Below are 21,914 nucleotides of genomic sequence, written 5' to 3' on the forward strand. Positions count from 1 at the left end.
CTGTGCTCAATTTAATGTAAATGTGTATTTAGAGGGATTTTAAAATTCAATGTGTATTGACTCCCTGCTAATATTTAAATCACTTTGTCATGATGCACTTTTTTTATATATATATCTAATGATACATTATTTCAAAGAAACTGAACAAGGCTTATGACTTTTTGTTGAACTTTTGTGCTGTGTGTGTGCATGCATGTGTTAAAACAGCTCATTCTTTAAAACAGGGATGAGTGCTGGTAAGTCATAAAATAACATTCTTAAACCAATTATACAGTGGCTAGAAAAAGTTTGTGAACCCCTTGCAGAATCTGTGAAAATGAGAATTATTTTAATAAAATAAGAGAGATCATACAATGATGCATGTTATTTTTTGTTTAGTACTGTCCTGAGTAAGATATTTTACATAAAATATGTTTGCATTTAGTTCACAAGACAAAACAATAGCTGAATTTATTAAAATAACCCCATTCATAAGTATGTGAACCATTGATTCTTAATACTGTAAATCATATCTAATTACTTAAATTTTAAATTCACTAAAATAACAATAAAATTCACAAAATCTTTAAGTATGTTGGACTGGTTCACATACTTAGCAATTTGTTGTCAATAATAAGGGACAATCAAAAGTAGTAATATTAATATGATAGACAGTATCTGAGAACAGATAAGGGTTTACTAGGGTGATACGAGACTCTACAAACACATAAAAATGCAGCACTAATACTTACCTTTTGCCACGTAAGGATTTATAAACAGATTGAATTTAGGTTTTTACTCGCATATAAACCCTGATCAGCAAACATAAACCGAACCTAAATGATGCACAAGAACAGAACAGGTTCGATTGAGCTTTTGTTTATGTTTGCTGATCAAGATTTATATGAGAGTAAAAACCTAAATGAGAGCCAGTGGGGATTCAGCGTAGCCTAACAACCCTTGTGTTTGTTTCTGCAAATCAGTCAGGGGTCTTGATTGACTCTTCACGTTTCCAAATATGTGTGCATATACTTTTAAAGATTTTTTATTTTTTTTACTAATAGCAGATATGAATACAAATCTAAAGCACTGTGTGAAAAGCTTATTTTGAACTGAATTTTAGTAAACACAACATCATAAGATAATTTGTGTGGCATTCAAAGCTTGATTGACTAAAACTGGTAGTCAATACAGTTTAACAGTTTTATATGATGCACATTTCTAACCTAGAAACGCACAAACACTGAGGAAAGTCAACATCAGGCCACTGAAATCTCATTACAATCAGTGTCAGAAGCCATAGGGGTGATGAGCATCAACAGATGAACACCTGACAATGACTTATCCAAATTACACTAATGGAGCAAAAATCACTTGAGTTTTTGATTTTAACATCACATTTATTTCATCCCACACCACAGGCATGTTCACACACTGGTATCAATGCCAGAATGAGAGAAAATGTCATCATTCATACCACAACTGAAACACTCTCTGCCAAATCTCAATAATAACAGCAGCTGCAAACCAAACATGACTTTTAAAATGGTCGCACAATAGTTATTAAGAATGCTTTAGGGATGTGAGGACTAACAAAACTTTGATGATTGATGTGAACAAACTACAGACATAAAATTAATTACATGAAAAGCGTTATGTAACATGTAAATGTTAGTCTTGAATACTGACTTTGGAAAAGCCAGAGATGAATGAGTGATCTCTACTCTCACTAACTAAATGTTCTTGATTCATACCAAAAAGTGACCTGCTGAATTAGTCATATAAATAAAGTTATGTTTTGGTACACAGTGAAAGCTGTAATAATACCAGATGTACCTCTTCAACTAGCATCTTTAAAGAAAGAAAGCCTATTAACGGAAGTAAGCTCTGTAATATTGTGCCTGTACATGATAACCAGAACAAATCTCTGAACTAAAGCACACAATGTCCTTGGTCCCTGTAAGCGTGGTGCCGATTGTTAGTTGAAGATGACAGCTTTCCACAGTTTGCTCATTTCAAAACTGGGCTGGCTGTGCAGGTGAAGGACAAGAGTAAAACTGTCATGCTGAAAATTTAAACTCAGCTCAGCAAGTCTGGTTGAAGGCCAATTCTCTGAAGCACATCCTCAGGCATGCAAAACACAGGGTTCACTGGTTTGATCTGCTCATCTCCCAGCAAAGACAGACCAGCCACACCAAACAGAGTGTGGAAAGGATCCACCTGGACAGAAAGACAAAAGAAAAATATATCTGTTTAAAGAAAGGTAAGTCCTATAGAACTTGCAAAATATTAATGCATATGCAAAATTTCATGTGACAAACTCTATAGAGCTTACGCACGTCCTGATTTTGCAGAGTTAGACACATTCCTGGGTCAACATATTTTATTGATCCTGGAACAACATTCCTGTCCAAAAATGTATACCTATCCCTACCCCTAAACCTGACTCTACCTATAACATATTCCTTAAATCAGAGGGAAACAATAGATTAATAGCACTGATGTAGAAACACCTAACCCTGGTTGTATGCCTAAACTTGACAAACTGTAAACTTGTACCTAAAATCTGATCTGGTTGATTGGAATGTCTTTCCAGGATCAACAAAGATGTTGATAGAGGAACATGTTGCACTTGGTGAAATCAGGTTCTGCAGAGTTTACCATGTCTCCAGGCCTGTCAGCGAAGCCTCCGGTCTCCTCATCCTGGCAAGCAAGAATAAAATTGCGCAGTTTTGCTTTGTCAATCCAGTGAATTCTGCCAATGATCTTCAAAGATGCAAGAACCCACCAGGAATAGCAGACATCAGGCAGCTGAAATCAGTAAAAACAGAATAAAAAAAATATCATCCACAGTTGTATATGCCATCAGATATAAAACAGTATCTAGGATATATAATTAATTTTTATTTTATTTATTTGGTCAATTTCAGTTTTGTTCAGTAATTATCTTTAATTTAATTAAATTTACTTTTTAATACTTTTTTAAGTTCGTTTCAATAGGCTATAAAGTACAGTTTTAACACCACAAATTGTACTATTTATAATCCCACAACAATGACTGGATCAGATGGTTTCTTCCTGATGGTCAAAAGATTTGTAATAGATTAGAAGATTTGGGAAATTAAATCATACTATGCAGCATTGATTGAAAATATGAGAACTAATGTAATTTAATTTGTAATACCATTTCATTTTCATTCTTTAAGCCCTTTTATATTAATTTAATTAACAAAATTATTCTTCATTAAAGAGTTAGTTCACCCAAAAATGAAATTTCTGTCATTCATTACTCACCCTCACGTTATACCACACCCGTAAGACCTTCGTTCATCTTCAGAACACAAATTAAGATATTTTTGATGAAATCCGAGAGGTTTCTTATCCCACATAGACTGCAATTTAACCACCAATTTTAAAATCCAGAAAGGTACTAAAGACATCGAAAAAATAGTCCATGTGACTGCAGTGGTTCAACCTTAATTTTAGGAAAAGACAAGAATACTCTTTGTGCACAAAAACAAAACAAAATGACACTGATCACATGAGCAGCACGACACATGCGTGTGATGCTGACACAGGAGCCGGCCAATACTGAGCCGGCGTTCTGATGTAGAACCTGGAAGAGCTGGACGACATAAACAAAGGAGGAGAATGACACAGAAGACACAATATTGTTGCATAAAGTTGTTTTTTTTGTTTATGCGCACAAAAAGTATTCTCATCGCTTCATAAACTTAAGGTTTAACCACTGCAGTGACTATTTTAACAATGTCTTTAGTACATTTCTGGACTTTGAAAGTGGTGGTTAAATTGCTGTCTATAGGTGATAAAAAAACCCTCAAATTCTAATTTGTGTTCCGAAGATGAACAAAGATCTTATGGGTGTTGAAAGACATGAAGGCGAGTACTTAAAGAATTAGTTCACTTTCAAATAAAATTTTCCTGATAATTTACTCACCCCCATGTCATCCAAGATGTTCATGTCTTTCTTTCTTCAGTCGAATAGAAATTAAGGTTTTTGATGAAAACATTCCAGGATTATTCTCCTTATAGTGGACTTCAATGGCCTCCAGACAGTTGAAGGTCAAAATGGCAGTTTCAGTGCAGCGTCAAAGGGCTTTAAACGATACCAGACGAGGAATAAGGGTCTTATCTAGTGAAACGATCTGTTTTTTCAAAAAACAAAAAACAAAAAACTGTATATGCTTTATATAAACAAATGATCGCCTTCCAAGTGCTTCCGGCAAAACTGCACTTTCGTATTCTTCAAAAAGCTTGCGCTGTAAGTCCTTCGCCTTCCCTGTTCTACTTACAGAACGAACGCAGCGCCAGTTCCATTTTTTCCGTAAGTAGAACAGGGAAGGCGTAGGACATTCATCGTAAGCTTTATGAAGAATATGAAAGTGCGGATTTGGCAGAAGCACTTGGAAGGCGATCATTTGTTTACATAAAGCATATACATTTACATTTTTTTCAAAAAACACTAGATAAGACCCTTATTCCTCGTCTGGTATCGTTTAAAGCCCTTTGAAGCTGCAATGAAACTATCATTTTGACCTTCAACCGTTTGGAGGCCATTGAAGTCCACTATAAGGAGAATAATCCTGGAATGTTTTCATCAAAAACCTTCATTTCTTTTTGACTGAAGAAAGAAGGACATGAACATCTTGGATGACATGGGGGTGAGTAAATTATCAGGAAAATTTTATTTGAAAGTGAACTAATCCTTTAATGACAGAATTTTCATTTTTGGGTAAACTAACCCTTTAATACCTATGATCTACAAGACATCTTACCTTCTCTGGTCTCCCATTCAGGCCTCCTGACGGCAACTGTCTTTCACAGAGCCACCAGCCCAACAGATCTGCATTTACTTGATGAAGCTGCCCAGTGACGGACAAGAAACCAGTGCAGCAGTAAATCTGGAGACAGGATGAGAAAAAACATGACACAGAGCATCACTTACAAATACACTAAAAAAAAAGGGCATAAAATACCTCAAAAATCTCACCTGACCAGCATGAGACTCTGAACCAGGCCTACAACCAAACCCACCATCAAAGTTCATACAGGACAGCACAAACTCAACGGCTTTGTCCATGTTGATCACATCCAACTTCCCCTACACAAAAAATTGTCTTGTTATATGCATTTAAAACCATCAAAGCTTGCAGGAAACACCATTAATGCAATTAAATATAACATTGAATACAAAATAATTCAGACCAGTAGTGCCAACGTCGCAACCGCACAAAAGGAAAACCGTGTATCTATTTCACCTGTTAAGGGAAAAAAAAAAAAAAACAGTCCTTTATGTAGTCATCTAACATTTAAATGTTTATTTCACTAAAGACAGAAAAAGAATATAAATGTACCCCATTTGTCCCCAGCGAATGAGCCGTCCTCCTGCTGCAGTCCTCTAACATAGTCCACCACTTTGTCCACATCAATGACATTAATGCTATCATACAAGGACAGGATCTAAAGGGGGTAACAACCATTTTTCCCATAAACCATTTTGAACAGCCATTTATTAATCATTATGGTTGCCTACTATGGAATGTATTTTATTAGAAATTATCCAAACTTTACTATGATAAAGCCAAGTTTTTGGTGCATTGACTACCATTTGTATAATAACAACAAAAAAGCATAGTTAAACTATGTTTTTTTGTAACAAAACTATGGTTAATTTGTGGTTACCATGGAATAACTACAAGAACCATGGTTTTATTCGAAGTAAAACCATGGTTATTTTTTATATTTGTATACGCCCTTGTAATCTTTTCTTTAAAATAACTTCCCCTCCCTCTTGCAGCAAAATCTCTTCTCTGATGACGGGTTTACTGGCCTGAGGGCGGGACAACCTGTCATTCATATGAGATTGACAAATAGCAAACCACAACCATCCAGAGATCCAATCAATTCCTGATGAACAAAATCAAGTCCCGCCCTACATTTTTTCTAGTTCAAAAAGCTGTTTCACTTGGATGTCACAATAAGGGGAAAAAAGACCATCGCAACTTTAGTTACATGCCGATTCCTACTGACCTGTACAGCACTGAGGGTGTAGAGGAGGTGTGGGTCGTGGCCGATGCTGGCGCTGATGCCTCCACAGTCATGCTGGCAGGACTTGATGAAGTCTATGATCTCCTCACGGTTCATTCGGGAGAGCTGACCCATCAGGTCCATTACTGTCAGGCCCCAGTAGATGCCACTCATTCTCAGGTACTCTGACAGAGTGTACTCCTGCAGGAGGAATTAACCTCCAGTTTAAATTATTTATTGAAGGGCAATCATTTTTGGCTTTTTATAAGCCAACAACTTACATAATCATCCTTCTTGGAGCCATAGGCAGCAATATAGTCTGCATGCTTGTCCAGGAGGAGAGTGTTTGGAGCATCAGGTTTAATGATCACGTCTTTAACCTGGGTTCCCTGCGAGATAAAGTAGCTGTCATCACAATAAGCTCAGAAACTGCAGTCTGATACATTCATTTCGGTTTAGACTGTTAACTGTGCTGAACTGACTGGGCGGATGCCATGACATGTTTATGCTGCTATCGTTCTGCTCTTCTAATGCTTTCTTCACAATCGCATGCCCTTTCTTTATGGGGAAACATTGATACACAATTAAATAACTATAAAAGCAAAGTAGTGTGTTTTACATTACCATCCTGGCGGAGAAGCAAGAGAGTTGACTACAGGCTTACTTCAGCAGTCACACACATTTTACATCATCACAGATCTCGTCATTTCTACGGGTGCTCAAGAAGGACAAAACGCATTTAACGGGGACGTTTTGCGATTTTGCAAATCGCAACTTCTAAACGGACGTTTACGTGAACTTTTATTTATTTTTATTTTTTTAATATATATTATGTCATTGTGTCACAAAGCAAAGAAAGTGCTTTTTTTTCCCAGTAAAATTAAAATACTGTCAATAGTTTTATATTAGCCGTTTTTATGTTTTATGTATTAAATTTTAGACATGTTTAAATACAATTTAAAATTGTGATTTGTGGGATTTTTTCTAATAATAAATATTCAGTAACCAAAAAAATGCACAGATACGAAATTTAAAAACATTTCTAAAATTAAAGTTATCACTCAATGGCGACATCTAGATTGGGACTAAATGTTGGTTTACTGATTGTTTTTATTTCGAATAAATTAAAGAATATTATTCATTTGATAATTTTTTCTTTCTTGCAATATCTTTGGTAACAAAAGTCTTGACAAATGCAGTTAACTTGTTTACCCAAACTTGTGTGGATCCAAATGATGTTACTTCTTGAGTATCATAACTTTTATTACATTTTCCATAAAGGGGGGAAATGATATAAGGTTGCACAGTTGCACAGTTTGTAATTAAAATGTCAATAATACAGTTTCTATTACTGGCCACATCATTTGGTCAAGAAAATGACTAACATTTTTTCATGGTAGATTATTTATTTTTATTTTGAGGACATAATCCATTTTAAAAAAATGAGGAAGTGCTCAGTAACTACTTTGTTCATCTTAACATTTCTTCAACTTACTTGTTCAACACTACAAAAACAAAGACGACAAGGCATGCTGATATGACATAAGGCAACTTGAGTTCTGTATAGGCAATTTACAATCTGTTAGATACAATCCTGAGATCTATTATATCAAATACATCATCATGTACAAAAGAAGCTAAACCAAACGATCAGCTCTTGGCATGGAAGTCCTGGATTTACAGGTTCACTGTTTGAATCTCCCAAGAAGTTCTCTTGAGATGATGAGCCTTTGGATTTGAGCAGTCCCTTCATAAATCTGTGGATTCAGACAATAAGACATTAATCAAATTTTAGCATCTTTACAAATGAACAAATTAATAAAGGTCTCCAATCCTTACCTGGTAAATCTTAGCATCTCTCATCAGCTTCTCCACAGGATATTCACTGTTGAAACCGTTCCCACCAAAGATCTGGACGGCATCAGTGGCACACTGGTTTGCAATGTCTCCGGCAAAGGCCTTGGCAATCGAAGCATAGTAGGTGTTCCTGCGGCCCTCGTCCACTTCCCAAGCTGCTCTCTGATAGGCCATCCTAGCAAGCTCCACTTTCATGGCCATTTCAGCCAGAAGGAATGACACTGCCTGGTGCTGGGGGTCGGAAAAGTCGATTTATTTTAGAATGTACTGTATTAACTTCATAGTATCAGTTTAGGTTGTCAAACATGTCTACTGAAACAGACACCTACCTCTGCAATAAACTTGCCAAAAGTCTTTCTTTCCAAAGCATACTTTGTGGCCTCTTCCAGTGCTCTCTGTGCAAGTCCCGTTGCACCGGCAGCCACCTGAAAAGCATCAAGATATGGTTGAGATGACATTATGAATTAGCCAAGTGCAATTTGTTAGCAATAATAACTGCAAAAGGACACTTACTGGTGGTCTGGTCTTGTCAAATGCACCCATGGCAATCTTGAAGCCGGCTCCTTCTCCAATCAAAACATTCTCTTTAGGGATTCTTACATCCTCAAATGTGATGCCCCTGGTGTCTGAGCATCTCTGGCCCATGTTCAGTTCCTGTTGAACAGAATGTAGACTTAAGCAAACAGTGCAGAATCTCATAGTGGTATTAATATAGTGTTTAAGTATCATCTGAGTGCATCAGACTGCAGTTGTCAGCACCTTTTACCTTTCTGCCAGGCTGGACTCCTGGGGTGTCAGCTTCAACAATAAAGCCTGTGAAAGCCTTGCTAGCAGGACATTTTGGATCGGGATCTGTGCGGGCCAGCAGGAAGTACCTTTAAATGCAAACCAATAGGTTTAGAATTGCCCCAAAAACAATTATGAATAAGAAGCAGTTCACTTACCAGTTTGCTTTTCCTCCATTGGTGATCCACATTTTCTGACCGTTGACCACATACTCGTCTCCTTTCTTCACAGCCCGGGTCTTTATCGCAGCCACATCAGAGCCTGCTCCAGGCTCGGTCACACAGTACGCCTGCAAAAATGAGTCTGTGTACTTACTATTGCTAAAAGGAATGCTTCATAAATCATAGATATTGATGATTAGAAAAATGATGACACACTTACACACATGAGTGGCTCTTCCGTCATTCTGCCCAAATATTTCTTCTTCTGTGCATCATTACCAGCAATAATGACTGGCATTTGCTGCATAGAAAAAACACATAAAAATGTAACTAACTATTATAAGTTCTAGCATTTTACAACAGCTGTGAATTTCCCAGTAAAAAAAATAAAAATGTTAATGTTAATGTGCTATGAGTCCTATGCACAAATGACCATTTAATATAATTATTAAATTAATCACACTAAAAAAAAAAGGTCATAAAACACCACTTACTCCCAGAGAGTTTGCTTCAATGGCTGTCTGTACACCAGTGCACCCAAAGGCCAGCTCCTCTGTGATGAGACAGGCATCAAATATGCCCAGACCCATTCCACCTGGAACACATTGCAATATCCAACATGGTCAGAATTAAAGGAATAGTTGTCCTCATGTTGATCCAAACTCCTATGACTTACTTTCCTCCATGGAACAAATATATATATATATTAAGAATATCTTGGGTCCTTCACTTTCATAAAAAGAAAAGGAGGCCTGAAGCTGCCAAGCTCTAAAATGACATAAAAAGTACCATAAAAGCAGGGGTTTTAAATCTTTTAGATGCCACAGACCCCCAAATATGATCACCCTCAAGCAAGGGACCCCCATGCTTAGATTTAAAAGGATTAGTTTGCTTCAGAATAATTTACTCACCTATGTCATCCAAGATGTTCATGTCTTTCTTTCTTTAGTCGAAAAGAAATTAAGGTTTCTGAGGAAAACTTTCCAGGAATTTTCTCTATATAGTGGACTTCAATGGGGACCAACGGGTTGAAGGTCCAAATTGCGGTTTCAGTGCAGCTTCAAATGGCTCTACATGATCCCAGCCAAGGAATAAGGGTCTTGTCTAGTGAAACGATCGATTTTCCACAAAAAAAAAAAAAAATCTACTTTTTAACCACAAATGCTCATCTTGCACTAGCTCTGCGATGCGCCACGCATTACGTAATCACATTAGAAAGGTCACGCGTGATGTGGGTGGAGGTACCGATCCAGTGTCTAAAAAGCAAACATGCAAAGACTAAGTCAAATGCCCTTTACAAAATAAAAGGTAAAGTTTTTCACCCTACTGTGGTAAAAAGTATAATTTCTTTCTTTTTCTTTTTTTTTTTTTTTTAGAAAATGACCGATCGTTTCAACCTGTTGTACCTCATTGAAGTCCACTATATGGAGAAAAATCTTGGAATGTTTTCCTTAAAAAACCTTCATTTCTTTTCGACTGAAGATAAAAAGACATAAACATCTTTGATGACATGGGGGTAAGTAAATTATCAGGAAGTTTTAATTCTAAAGTGAACTAATCCTTTAAGGCACCTCTATAGTTTCTTGAATAAAGACTCAATTTGTACTGTGAAAAAAGAATCATATTAATATATGTCAAATGTCAAAATAGTATTTGGAAAATATTTTACTATTTACTACAAATATTTTACTATTTACTACAAATATATACTAATATATATATATATATATATATATATATATATATATATAAAATTTATGTTATCATTTACTTATTTTAAATTTCCATGTATCCTCAGCACTCCCTTGCGGCCCCACACCCCACTTTGAAAACCCCTGCCATAAAAGTATCATAAAAGGATTCCACATGACTTTTACGCTGCATTTCAGCTTAAATGTCAGGATGTTCTTTACCCAAATCTTTCGAATGACCTCAGACATATGGACTAATTTTATGATGCTTTTATGGTATAATTGCATAGAAACAAGCAATCAGTAGATTATCTCCTTTTATGTTTAATGGAAAAATGAAAGTCATACAGGTTTGCACTTGGAATGACATGAAGGTGAGCAAAATGACAGAATGATCATTTTCGGGCATCAGTCTTTAGGTTTGGACCTTAAAGTACCTACCACAGTCCTCTGGAATATGTCCATTCATAAGACCCAGCTCCCATGCTCTCTTAATGAGAGGAAATGGATACTGCCAGGAGGAAATCAACCATTACAATTTTTGCAAATCAAAAATATGTAATATGACAGACCAGTAGATTTAAATAACTTACTTCACCACTTCTGTCATATGATGCAGCAGCTGGGACAATCTCCTCTCGTGCAAACTTTCTTGCCAACTCCTGGAACTCTTTCTGCTGGTCAGTAAATTCTGTAAAATTTGAGGAATAGTGTGTTGGGATGGTGTAATGGCACCTTGGGATTTCTGAAAACACGGTGAGCAGAAGTAACATTGTAATCAGAGGATGATCACACATACCAAAGCTGAAGCCTCCATGAGCTCCCTTCAAGGTGGCAGTCGCTGCTTGGGCACTAGCTTGAGCGCCGGAACTCTGAAACCTGAGTCCAGTCCGAACACCTGCCCTCACAACCTGTTGGACAATGATTACACAAGTCAACGACTCAAATAATCCACAAACTAACCAATATACAATATTATTGCATTTATTCACTATCTTAATTTAATAATATCAAATCAAATCACTATAATTCTAATATACAGTACAATGAGTTTGGTGTTGTTATGTGTTGTTAAGGTAACGTATATTTTTGCAGTACAGTATGGCAAGATGAGGTAATATCCTGCCAAGCACTTTGTTTATAGATAAGTTAATTGATTAATTAACCCTATCACGTTTGTGAAAACTTCATGATCCCAGATGTAATGATATTATCTCGAAATGCGTACACTAGGAATTCAGCTAATCGAACTGCCTAGCGCTAGGCTAGCTATCTCAAACTCACCAGATTTTACATTTGAAACTAATAAAACGGCATGCATATGCAAAATAGATTCTGTTCGCAAATATGTCAAGAGAAATGCGTATATACCTTATTGAAAAGCATCGCTATTTCTCAGTGGCTACACTCAAACCCTTCAATGCCCTTACAATGTTCACCACAAAGAAATCATGAAGCACCAACCAATCAACGACCTCTGTTTCGTCACGTGATTAAGCACCGTCGCTCTAGTGACTTTTGCCCTACTTTTTTTATATAACCCGAACAACGATAAACATATTAGATCTGTTTATCAAGATTTATTTAAAAAAAATTCCCAAGAACATTAATCAAATATTTTGTTAAAGAAATAACCATTGCTTCAATTACGATACGTCAGTGTCATCAATTAATGTATTAATATATCCAATTTTAATTAAATTGTTTAAATAATCCTTATGCTTATTTTAAAAAGTTGGATTTAAAAACGTTATGACTTAAAATGAATAAGAAAAAAAAAACCTAACAAAAATCAAAATACTAAGAAATTCACATTGCTTTTTCAGTCTTTTCACTCTGTGGTTATTTCATTTTCATCAAATGTCATAAGTAAAAAATAATACGAAATATAATATGTTAATAAGCAAAACATTTACATTTTTTAAAATATAGGCTACATTTTTCTCGATTTTAAATGAGTTGAGTGTAACTGGCAGTCTCTCCAGTAGAGGGAACGAGTAAACAGCACACATGGGCGGCGGATCGCCCTTTGGACCGGTGAAGACACATAGCTGTCTTGACAGATGCCAGTATCCGTGAAAAAGCTAAGTTTAGCGGGAGTAAAAATGCTAAACTGTATCTAGTCTTTCGTCGTACTGTTCGTTTATTACATCGGATCTCATTAAAAGCGGACAAACAGGTAAATAAATGCAAAGCATATGTGAGTGTAATGCTTGCTGACGCCCGAACTGCTCAGTGTTGACACATCCTCAGCTAGCTCCCCGGCTAGCGCACTCAAACTTGAGGAGATGTCTCCGGACGTCAACCCCAACACCCTCCTGGGGAGAATACGCTTTTTAAACAAGTGCATTGAATGTTTCCGAAAAAGTGAACCTCTGCCGGAGTCCCTGTGCTACGTGCCGAAAGAGGTTTGCTACAAAATCTGTAAGGATTCGTCGTCGGGCTCCGTTTCCGCATCCTCGTCAACAGCTGGCAACTCGGGTGGCAAAAGCCTGGTGTCGGTGTGGGAGAGCCCGCATCAGGCGCCACAGAAGAAATCATGCAAGTGTAACATCGAACCCAAGAAAGGGACATGTATACGGACAACAGGGGAGGAGTACTGCAACAGCCATGGCCTGTGGGTCAAAATAAGCAAGGTAGAACATTTTAATGTATGAGGTGTTGTCGGGAACTGGTGTCAGACGCTATTCTGATTGATCTGCTGTATCATTATTGATATCAGTGTACACGGGACTTCCTGGTTCATGACGTCACTGCATGTAATGTGTTTGTGTGGCACCCGGATTCTTCCACTCTTCAGCTCAATGGACATTCAAATGAGAGTCAGCATGTTTTGTTTGTGTGCTCTGTCCATCACAGGAGCAGCTTGAGGAGTATCGGGCTGGTCTGGACATAGAGGAGGGCTGGATCCTGGTGTGTAAACACACAGAAGGTGGAGACAGACTTGTGCCCGTGGAATCTCCTGACACTATCAGCCGCCAACAGCAGCTGTTTGGCTATGACCACAAGCCTTGTAGCAGGTATGTGGATTTTTTAATGTCCACCATTTTCTATTTCCCTGATCCATACAAACTTAAACTGTGCATCTTTAAATAGTGAGCAAAATCTGAAGTCTGACATATTCAGTTTAGTCACTTCTTGAATTGGCTGTCAATGTGAAACGCATATATTAACATATAGATGTGTTGATTGTGAATAAATGTATCCTGACGATTCAATTGATATAAATGACCAACATTTTTCATTGACGGCTTTATAGGTGGGAGCAGGTGGTGGATGTGGAAAACTCTTTACACATGGGTTCCAAACCTAAGGTGGCAGAGCCGGACGAGGCCGCTGTTCGAAAGCTGAGGTGAATGGATGCTCTGACACATACATTTTATTATATAATTAAACAAAACTCTCAGTCATATAATTTCCTGTTTTATGTTTTACTCCTGCTTGTTTGCACCACGTGACTTTTATTTTAGTCTAATTTATATTTTATGACATTAATCAGTTATCATATCTATGCAGAATAATATATATATATATATAATATATATATAATAATATAATTTTTTATATATATATATATATATATATATATATATATATATATATATATATATATATATATATATATATATAATTAGTAGAAAAATCATATATATGCCAAAAAAAGTTTCTTTAGCAATAAACAAACAATCAAACAAATCTTTTAATGAGCCCTTGTTTCCTTCATTATGATAATGTTAAAAACATGCTTATTGTAGAAGAGGGGTATTCAGGTAAACTAAAAAAATTGTATGTACAGTATGATTGAATAAATGAATAGATCCATAAAAAATGAGCGTCATGTTATTGACCAAGATCTGCCTAATTCTGTGAAGGAATATATGCAATCTCTGTCTTCCAGGTATGCCCCTCCTACGTGGATGTTTGAATGTGACGAGGACCTCGTACACTACTTCTACGACCACATTGGGAAGGAAGATGAAAATCTTGGCAGTGTGAAGCAATGCGTGACCAGCATTGATGTGTCTTCTAGTTCGGTATGTGAGGGCTATCATTTTGTGTAATAACGAAGGGCAGAGAGCTGTGAGTGTCAACATATTGATGTTCTAGACTAGTAAGTAAGTTTTTATGTTTGAAGGAGGACCCCAGTGGTGGTGCAAGCTGCCTGACAGATGGAGACACTGAGACATACTGGGAGAGCGATGGCATGCAGGGACAGCACTGGATCCGTCTGCACATGAAGAGAGGCACTGTGGTCAAGTAAGGACAACTGAGTCACTCTATTTATCATGGACTTTGTTCACAGTGCACTCAAATCTGATTTGGTTATCAAATCCGAACCTTTGATTCTGAGGGTGTATCCACACTCGTAGTTTGGTTCATTTGGTCTGGACCAAAAAAAAAAAAAATCAGCGTGTCTGATCAGCGTGCAGATTGGCAATTTTATCACAGAACCCAAAAGATACCTAACCTAAAGGCATAGGGATACGTTCACAACCTGATTGGTCAGATTTTATGACGTATTTCCTATTTTGAGACGGAACGTACCTAACATCCAAAACAACACTGTGTGATAAGATAAATGTGTTTGTTTGTTGTGTGTGCGAAGCCTGCATATGATGGTATTTTGGACAGCTGGGAACTCGTGAAGAGCCTATAAAATGTGTAAAGGAGTCAAAACAGTGGCAGGAATCCCTTCATCACACACAAACTGATGCCTGTGATGGGCAAACTCGCGACTATGACGAGAAAAACCAATATGCGTGAGGATTCTGTCCTTTTTAGGGTCTCATCGTCTTGTTTTTGGTTTGTTTACATGTCTTTGGTCTGTGTTGTGTTCATATATCATTCGAACCGCACCAGAGTTCGTTTGGAAGCAGACTGAGACCCATCAGTGGTCTCGGTCTGATTGTTTGGTGCGCACCAGGGTTTGGATGGCAGCGTTCACACATGCTCAGATGAACCGAATTAACAGAGCAATCGCACCAGGGTTGGTTTTAATCGAACCAAACATGACAAGTGTGAACGCACCCTGACTGTCTGAAACCAGGTCAGTTTGTTCAGACATTGTTGTCAATATTGTGTGTCTACAGTACATTGTATGAAATCTAATCTGATCTTTCAGACTGGGGTCCATTCCAAAAAAAAATCTGATTTTTATTGGATGCAAACAATAAACATCATATTTGACCTGTTTTTTGTTTTTCTTGTTTTTTTTTGCTCTCCAGAATTCAGAAAACGAAACCTATTTGAGTCAGAATAAAAACTTTGAACATAAAAACATAAATTATTTTATTTTCTCTTCCTTTAGCAAACTGATATTAACAGTGGACTCAACAGATGACAACTACATGCCCAAAAGAGTGACTGTATATGGTGGAGAGGGAGATAATCTCAAGAAGTACAGTGATGTAACAATAGACGAGTAAGTAATTTGTTTTATTATTTAAAGCCTACCCTTTTTATTTTTATTTTTTTATTTTTTTTTTTGGTGCAATGTTTTGTTTGGAAAGTGTGCTTGACAAAATGTATTTAAATAAATGCCATTTTGATATTTTGTTATCTAATGCAATAACTTTTAATTGTGGTGGAAAAGTCCACTTTTTGGGGCCAATTATCATTTTATATGTATAAGCTATAGTAGTAGCACTATTTCCAAGTTATAAATATGTAAAGGTTATAAATGATTATGAATATTGCAACAGTATGGCTTTATTTCTCTCGTAGCAACTTAATAGGAGAGGTTTGTGTTCTGGAGGACATGACATCACATTTGCCGGTTATAGAGATCAGGATTGAGGAATGCAGAGGTAAGACATGTGCTGTCATCTGAAATCGAAAGCCAGACTCATGACTTTTCATTTCTATTCTTATCGTTCATTTCTTGTCACAATATTTTGCTGTAGATGAGGGAATAGATGTACGAATCAGGGGTCTAAAGATCAAATCGTCCTGCGAGCGTGACTTGGGCCTCAACGCAGACGTGTTTCAGTCTCCCAACCTAGTGCGCTACCCAAGATTGGAGGGCACACCTCCTGATGTCCTCTATCACCGTGCTCTGGTCATTCAGAGGTAACAACCAGCAATATGTGATTTGATAGGGCTTGTAACCGTGAGCTTTTGGCAACTCTCAGTATTCTTTTTGTGTGTCTGTAGGTTCATCACACTTCTGGACAGTCTATTACCACATATGGTGCCTGCATGGGACTACAGCCTTGGAACATTCAACCAGATCAAAGTTAGTACTCTTGCCTAGGACAAGTGTGTTTTGTTTGTATATCAGAAGTTTAAACTGGCAAACTTCTGTGACGACGAAAAACCGTAATGTCCCAGTAGAGGGAAAAAAACTGGTGGAATGTTCAGCATAAGGCAGTTCATGGAGACATTTTAATTGTTCACAATCTAATATTGTCATATCGCACACCCCATGCCAAACTTTTTTTTTCTTTTTTCTCTTTCCTCAAATTTTGTGCTGCCCTGTAGAGCATAAAGCAGTTCCTGCTGTTGTCCAAGCGCCGCTCTGCTCTCATCACCCAGTGCCTGAAGGACTCTGAGACCAGTAAGCCTAACTTCATGCCCCGCCTTTACATCAACCGTCGCCTTGCCATGGAGCACCGTGACAACCCTACTCTGGACCCCACGTGTAAAAATGCTGTCTTCACTCAGGTAGTTCACAAAACAAGTGCCAATTCATGTACAAAATGTATTTGTTCTGCGTTTGTGTAAAACATACACTACCTTAAGTTTTTTTTTTTTTCCACTAAGATATGAATGATGCATTGTTCAGCAAAACCCATTCATTTGATCAAAAGTAATGACATTTTAAAATGTTACAAAAGATATGTATTTCAAATACATGCTGTGCGTTTGAACATTCTATTTATCAAATAATCATAAAAATTGTTTCCACAAAAATATTAAACAGCTGTTTTTAACATTGACAATAATCCAAAATGTTTTTGAGCACCAAATCAGTATATTAATGATTTCTGAAGAATCATGTGAATCACTGAAGACTGGAGTAATGATGCTGAAAATTCAGCTTTGCCATCATGGGAGTGAATTGCCTTTTAAAATATATTAAAATTTACAATATTACTATTTCTACTGTATTTTTGATCAAATAAATGCAGCCTTGGTGAGCATAAGAGACTTTTCAATAACATTCAACAGACCCCAGTCTTTTGAATAGTAGTGTTTAATGAATATTTATTTATTTATTTATTTATTTTAAATCTAGGTGTATGAGGGTCTGAAGCCGTCTGACAAGTATGAAAAAACTCTGGACTACAGGTAGTCTCTCTCTCTCTCTCTCTCTCTGGTGAAATCACAGAAGTTGCTGGACTAAATAGTCAAAATGCTCCATAACATGCTAGTTATGATAAACTATCACTTTGTTATAATTTATACACACAAATATATATTTTCGTCTTTCTTACAGGTGGCCAGCACGATATGACCAGTGGTGGGAGTGTAAATTCATTGCAGAAGGCATCATCGATCAAGGTCATAGTGATAAGCTTCCTCACCCATAATAATTCACATGTCTGAAATTAAACCATACCCTGACCTGAGATTCCTGTCTTGTAGGCGGTGGATTTCGAGACAGCCTGGCAGACATGTCTGAAGAGCTTTGTCCCAGCTCATCAGAGTGCTCTATGCCACTTCCGTTCTTCACTCGAACCTCTAACCAGGTAACAACACAGTTATTACATGCGCTTTCCTTTTCTTTCCTAATCATGCTGTAGTCCATTGCATTGGAGTTGACTAATGTAACAGACAGGGTAGTTATGAACCTCTCATTATATAAAAATTAAACTGTTTTTAGGGAGCTGGAGAGGCCAGAGACTTCTATGTGCCAAATCCTTCATGCCGAGAATTCCACAAGTTTGAGTGGATTGGGCAACTAATGGGCGCAGCTCTTCGTGGAAAAGACTTTCTGGTCAGTTTTGTTATGTACTTTCTGTGAGACCTTAGTATTCATTAAAAGTCAGCTTTCCTTGATCATTTGGTAGCAAATGGGATTTCATGATATTTATCCTTTAGGTTCTGGCTTTGCCAGGGCTGGTGTGGAAGCAGCTGATTGGAGAAACAGTCAGCTGGACGAAAGATTTTCCTGCAGTAGATTCAGTGCTGGTAAGAAGCCCATATATCTCTCCTTCAGTGTTTTCTTTGCATCTTAGTGCAACTACTTCCTTAACCAACATGAAATCAGTGGAACTGATGTATGTTTGCTGTGATTCCTTAGGTGAAGTTATTGGAGGCTATGGAGCATATGGACAAGGACACATTTGACTTTAAGTTCGGCCAGGAGCTTGTGTACACCACACCGCTGAGTGACGGGCGGCTGGTGGAGTTGATTCCAGGAGGAAGTGGAGTGGTGGTCCGATATGAAGATCGCATGGAGTTCATACGCCTGGTACAGAAAGCGAGACTAGACGAGAGCCGAGAACAGGTAAAGACTCTTGTATTTGGAATTAACAGAAAAAATAACATTTTTTTTGAGGACGTACTAAGCATATATTTCTCGATCAGTCCATACAATCCTGTGCTTAATCCATACTGTGTTCCTGCACTACAGATAGCTGCCATGCAGGCAGGACTGGTGAAAGTGGTGCCGCAAGCTGTGCTTGATCTCCTGACATGGCAGGAAGTGGAGAAGAAAGTGTGTGGAGACCCAGAGATCACAGTGGAGGCCCTTAAACGCCTCAGTGAGTCATACAGCAGCTGACATGGGCATTTAATAATTGATATTCTCTGCCTCAGCATGAATTCTTGAAGGCATTGAACCGAATAGTGGATGAAAATATTACAGCTCTGTACAGCAGTCGTTCTCAACTGGTTTTACTTCAGGACCCAAGTTTTATATTGATTTTAAATTGAGTGGCAATTTTTTGCTAGAATTTTATCTAAATGTTTGTTAATTTACTGTGAATTTTCATGTTATATTACATTATATATATATTTATTATGTACTTCTATCAGCACGCTATGAAGACTTGGAACAAACAGATGTCAGAGTGCAGTACTTATGGGAAGCCCTGATGAACTTCACCAATGGTTAGTAAGGTTCCTTGTAGTACGTGAAACCACTGTTTCTAGTAACTTGCAAAAGGAAGTACCTAAATTTCTCATGTTGATTTATTTACACTTTTACCAGAGGATCGTAGCAGGTTTTTGAGGTTTGTGACTGGCAGAAGTCGTCTTCCTGCTCCAATTTACATCTTTCCAGATAAACAAGGGTAAGATGTGAAGAAAATAACAAGAGATCATGTTCATTTAGGTTGTGATCTGAATAAATGTTGAACAAATGCTTTTTTGTCTAGGTCTGAAACCACAGATGCACTTCCTCAATCTTCAACATGTTCCAGCACTCTTTATCTACCCAAATACCCAAGGTGTGTTTATGCAATATAATATATGGATGATGTTGTTATTTTTCATATTAGCTGAATGAAAAGGTAGAACTTTTTTTGACCGCATTTTAAATGTGTTTAATCCACAGTGCTAAGGTTTGTGAAGAGAAGCTTCGCTATGCTGCATATAACTGTGTGGCCATCGACACAGACATGAGCCCTTGGGAGGAGTGACCTGACCATGTTTACAAATTTTACACAGTGGAGTTTTGGCATAAATGAATTAGCCTTCAGCACCGTGCACATGACCATGTCTACGTTATTGCCAATTACATCTGTACATTATAAAATAAATATGTTATAAACCATACCTGTTTTGCTGTTCTTTTAAGCTTATTAATTAAACTGTTTGAAATTGTGGGGAAATCAATAGGGACCACTTATGACAATTTCAATTTAGTATATTGTATTTTCTAATTTAATACAAATATTTTCATTACAAAATATATTACCAGTATAACAAATTGAAATATTGAATTTTATTTTTTTTGTCAAAAACAGCATGTGATTCAATTGAAGTCAGAACAGCTGACAGATGCTCTCATGAGCAATGTCACATTTGATTGGTGAAATAGTGCAGAATTAAATTTCTTAGTTTAACATTTTTCAAAAGCCTATAACTTTATTAAAATCCTAATTTTGACACAATTTTGTTTATTTGCTCTTCAGTCAGGGAGACCGGGGATGGTTGTAACACAATCAGTTCCACCAATTAGGGACAAGATAGGAGACATTTGATCACTTGAGTATTTTCCTACTTTCTCTCCGATCCCACATGTTGACTGTCAAGGATGGAAACAGGCAAATTCAGAATATATAGAGGAAAAAACAGATTTTAAGGTAAGAAAGTAAACATTTTGACCAAGACTATATTTTGTTTAGTATGTATACTAATGCAGATAAGATTGTATGACATATTAGATTAAATAATAGTTTCTTAGGCAATATGTGATGCATTTTCCCTCTGCTAATTTCAAAACACTATGGTAATACAGCTAGCTAAACAATGGCTGACAAGGGTGGGGATGGTTGTAACACAAGTAACACATAATTTTCTTGATTTAAATGTTTTTACAGAATGACTAAGACATGGAAAAGAAAGACTGACAGAGGTGTCTCTGCCATTGTTTTAAGTAAAGAATCTGATGAGGTTTGGGTGAAATGTGCCCTATGTAGTTTCTGGGCCCACCAAGCCTGCAATCCAGGGATACCAGCATTCATCTGTCAGCACTGTAACTCTGATTGAGAATACGCACACACACACACATTGACATGTTATTTTTGTTAGACTTAAAGATGTACAAAGATGTTCTTTAATCAGGTACATTGTAGTAGCCTAGTGTTTTTATTAAGTGTACTGAAGTTTGTTCTAGTAGACAAATGTATACACACACACACTGTCATAGAGAGAGTAAGAGACATTGTTCTTTATTTCAATAAACCTGTTTTTGAACAATATCATATAGTATGCATGTGTTTTTGCTTCTTTTGTCTAAATGTTACGAACCTACCCCAGCATGTGTTTCAACCTATCCCGGTAGTGGGGTAGGTTGTAACAAAGGAATGCCATGTATTTAACATTAACTCATGAGGTCTGTGAAATTCTTGTAGAGGGTTAAATTGGTTCAATTTGTAGTAAACAAATGTGGTTACTTTGTATAAAAGTATGAGAACTCAAGCTAAAAAATTTAGCAAGTTATAGGTGCTGAAGCAAAAAGTGTTACCTACCAAAATTCCCCAGTGTTTAAAGTTAAAGCCATCAGTGTTTAGTAAAGTGAATGTTGTTTCTTCAAAGTGATATCAGTTAACTGACATACTTTCATGTAGGCTACTTTTCTCAAAAGAACATTGCTTATGGACTTGTTATGAGCAAAAACAATGACTTTATGGTTCATAAATATAAAAACTTGAGTATAAAAACCTAGGTTTTGAAAATAATAATAAAAAAAATATAAAAACCTAGGTTTTGCATATTTTAC

At 37.0% G+C, this 21,914-nt stretch overlaps 3 protein-coding genes across 3 annotated transcripts; 1 reads left to right on the forward strand and 2 right to left on the reverse strand.

Annotated features, from left to right (window-relative positions):
* Positions 1–1,108: 1,108 nt before the first annotated feature.
* On the reverse strand, positions 1,109–6,730 carry rabggtb (Rab geranylgeranyltransferase subunit beta). The gene is made up of 9 exons (XM_067362882.1): positions 6,652–6,730; positions 6,309–6,416; positions 6,031–6,228; positions 5,355–5,460; positions 5,206–5,258; positions 4,991–5,101; positions 4,776–4,901; positions 2,641–2,790; positions 1,109–2,199 (listed from the first exon to the last, which is right to left on the reverse strand). The coding sequence occupies exons 1-9, from the start codon at positions 6,652–6,654 to the stop codon at positions 2,059–2,061; spliced, it is 996 nt and encodes a 331-aa protein (XP_067218983.1). The 5' UTR covers positions 6,655–6,730; the 3' UTR covers positions 1,109–2,058.
* A 569-nt stretch (positions 6,731–7,299) lies between these two features.
* Positions 7,300–12,038, reverse strand: acadm (acyl-CoA dehydrogenase medium chain). The gene is made up of 12 exons (XM_067362750.1): positions 11,894–12,038; positions 11,322–11,433; positions 11,116–11,213; positions 10,964–11,033; positions 9,326–9,426; positions 9,052–9,132; positions 8,829–8,959; positions 8,651–8,759; positions 8,398–8,538; positions 8,214–8,309; positions 7,867–8,115; positions 7,300–7,784 (listed from the first exon to the last, which is right to left on the reverse strand). The coding sequence occupies exons 1-12, from the start codon at positions 11,906–11,908 to the stop codon at positions 7,713–7,715; spliced, it is 1,275 nt and encodes a 424-aa protein (XP_067218851.1). The 5' UTR covers positions 11,909–12,038; the 3' UTR covers positions 7,300–7,712.
* A 474-nt stretch (positions 12,039–12,512) lies between these two features.
* On the forward strand, positions 12,513–20,243 carry hectd3 (HECT domain containing 3). The gene is made up of 21 exons (XM_067363551.1): positions 12,513–13,158; positions 13,382–13,542; positions 13,782–13,874; positions 14,421–14,556; positions 14,658–14,779; positions 15,831–15,944; positions 16,247–16,329; positions 16,426–16,591; positions 16,676–16,757; positions 17,003–17,185; positions 17,760–17,812; positions 17,961–18,025; positions 18,110–18,213; positions 18,348–18,461; positions 18,566–18,655; positions 18,768–18,974; positions 19,101–19,230; positions 19,505–19,579; positions 19,680–19,761; positions 19,846–19,917; positions 20,025–20,243. The coding sequence occupies exons 1-21, from the start codon at positions 12,811–12,813 to the stop codon at positions 20,107–20,109; spliced, it is 2,565 nt and encodes an 854-aa protein (XP_067219652.1). The 5' UTR covers positions 12,513–12,810; the 3' UTR covers positions 20,110–20,243.
* Positions 20,244–21,914: the final 1,671 nt, after the last annotated feature.

This window comes from Chanodichthys erythropterus, chromosome 16, assembly GCF_024489055.1.
Source record: "Chanodichthys erythropterus isolate Z2021 chromosome 16, ASM2448905v1, whole genome shotgun sequence".
Taxonomy (NCBI): Eukaryota; Metazoa; Chordata; class Actinopteri; order Cypriniformes; family Xenocyprididae; genus Chanodichthys; species Chanodichthys erythropterus.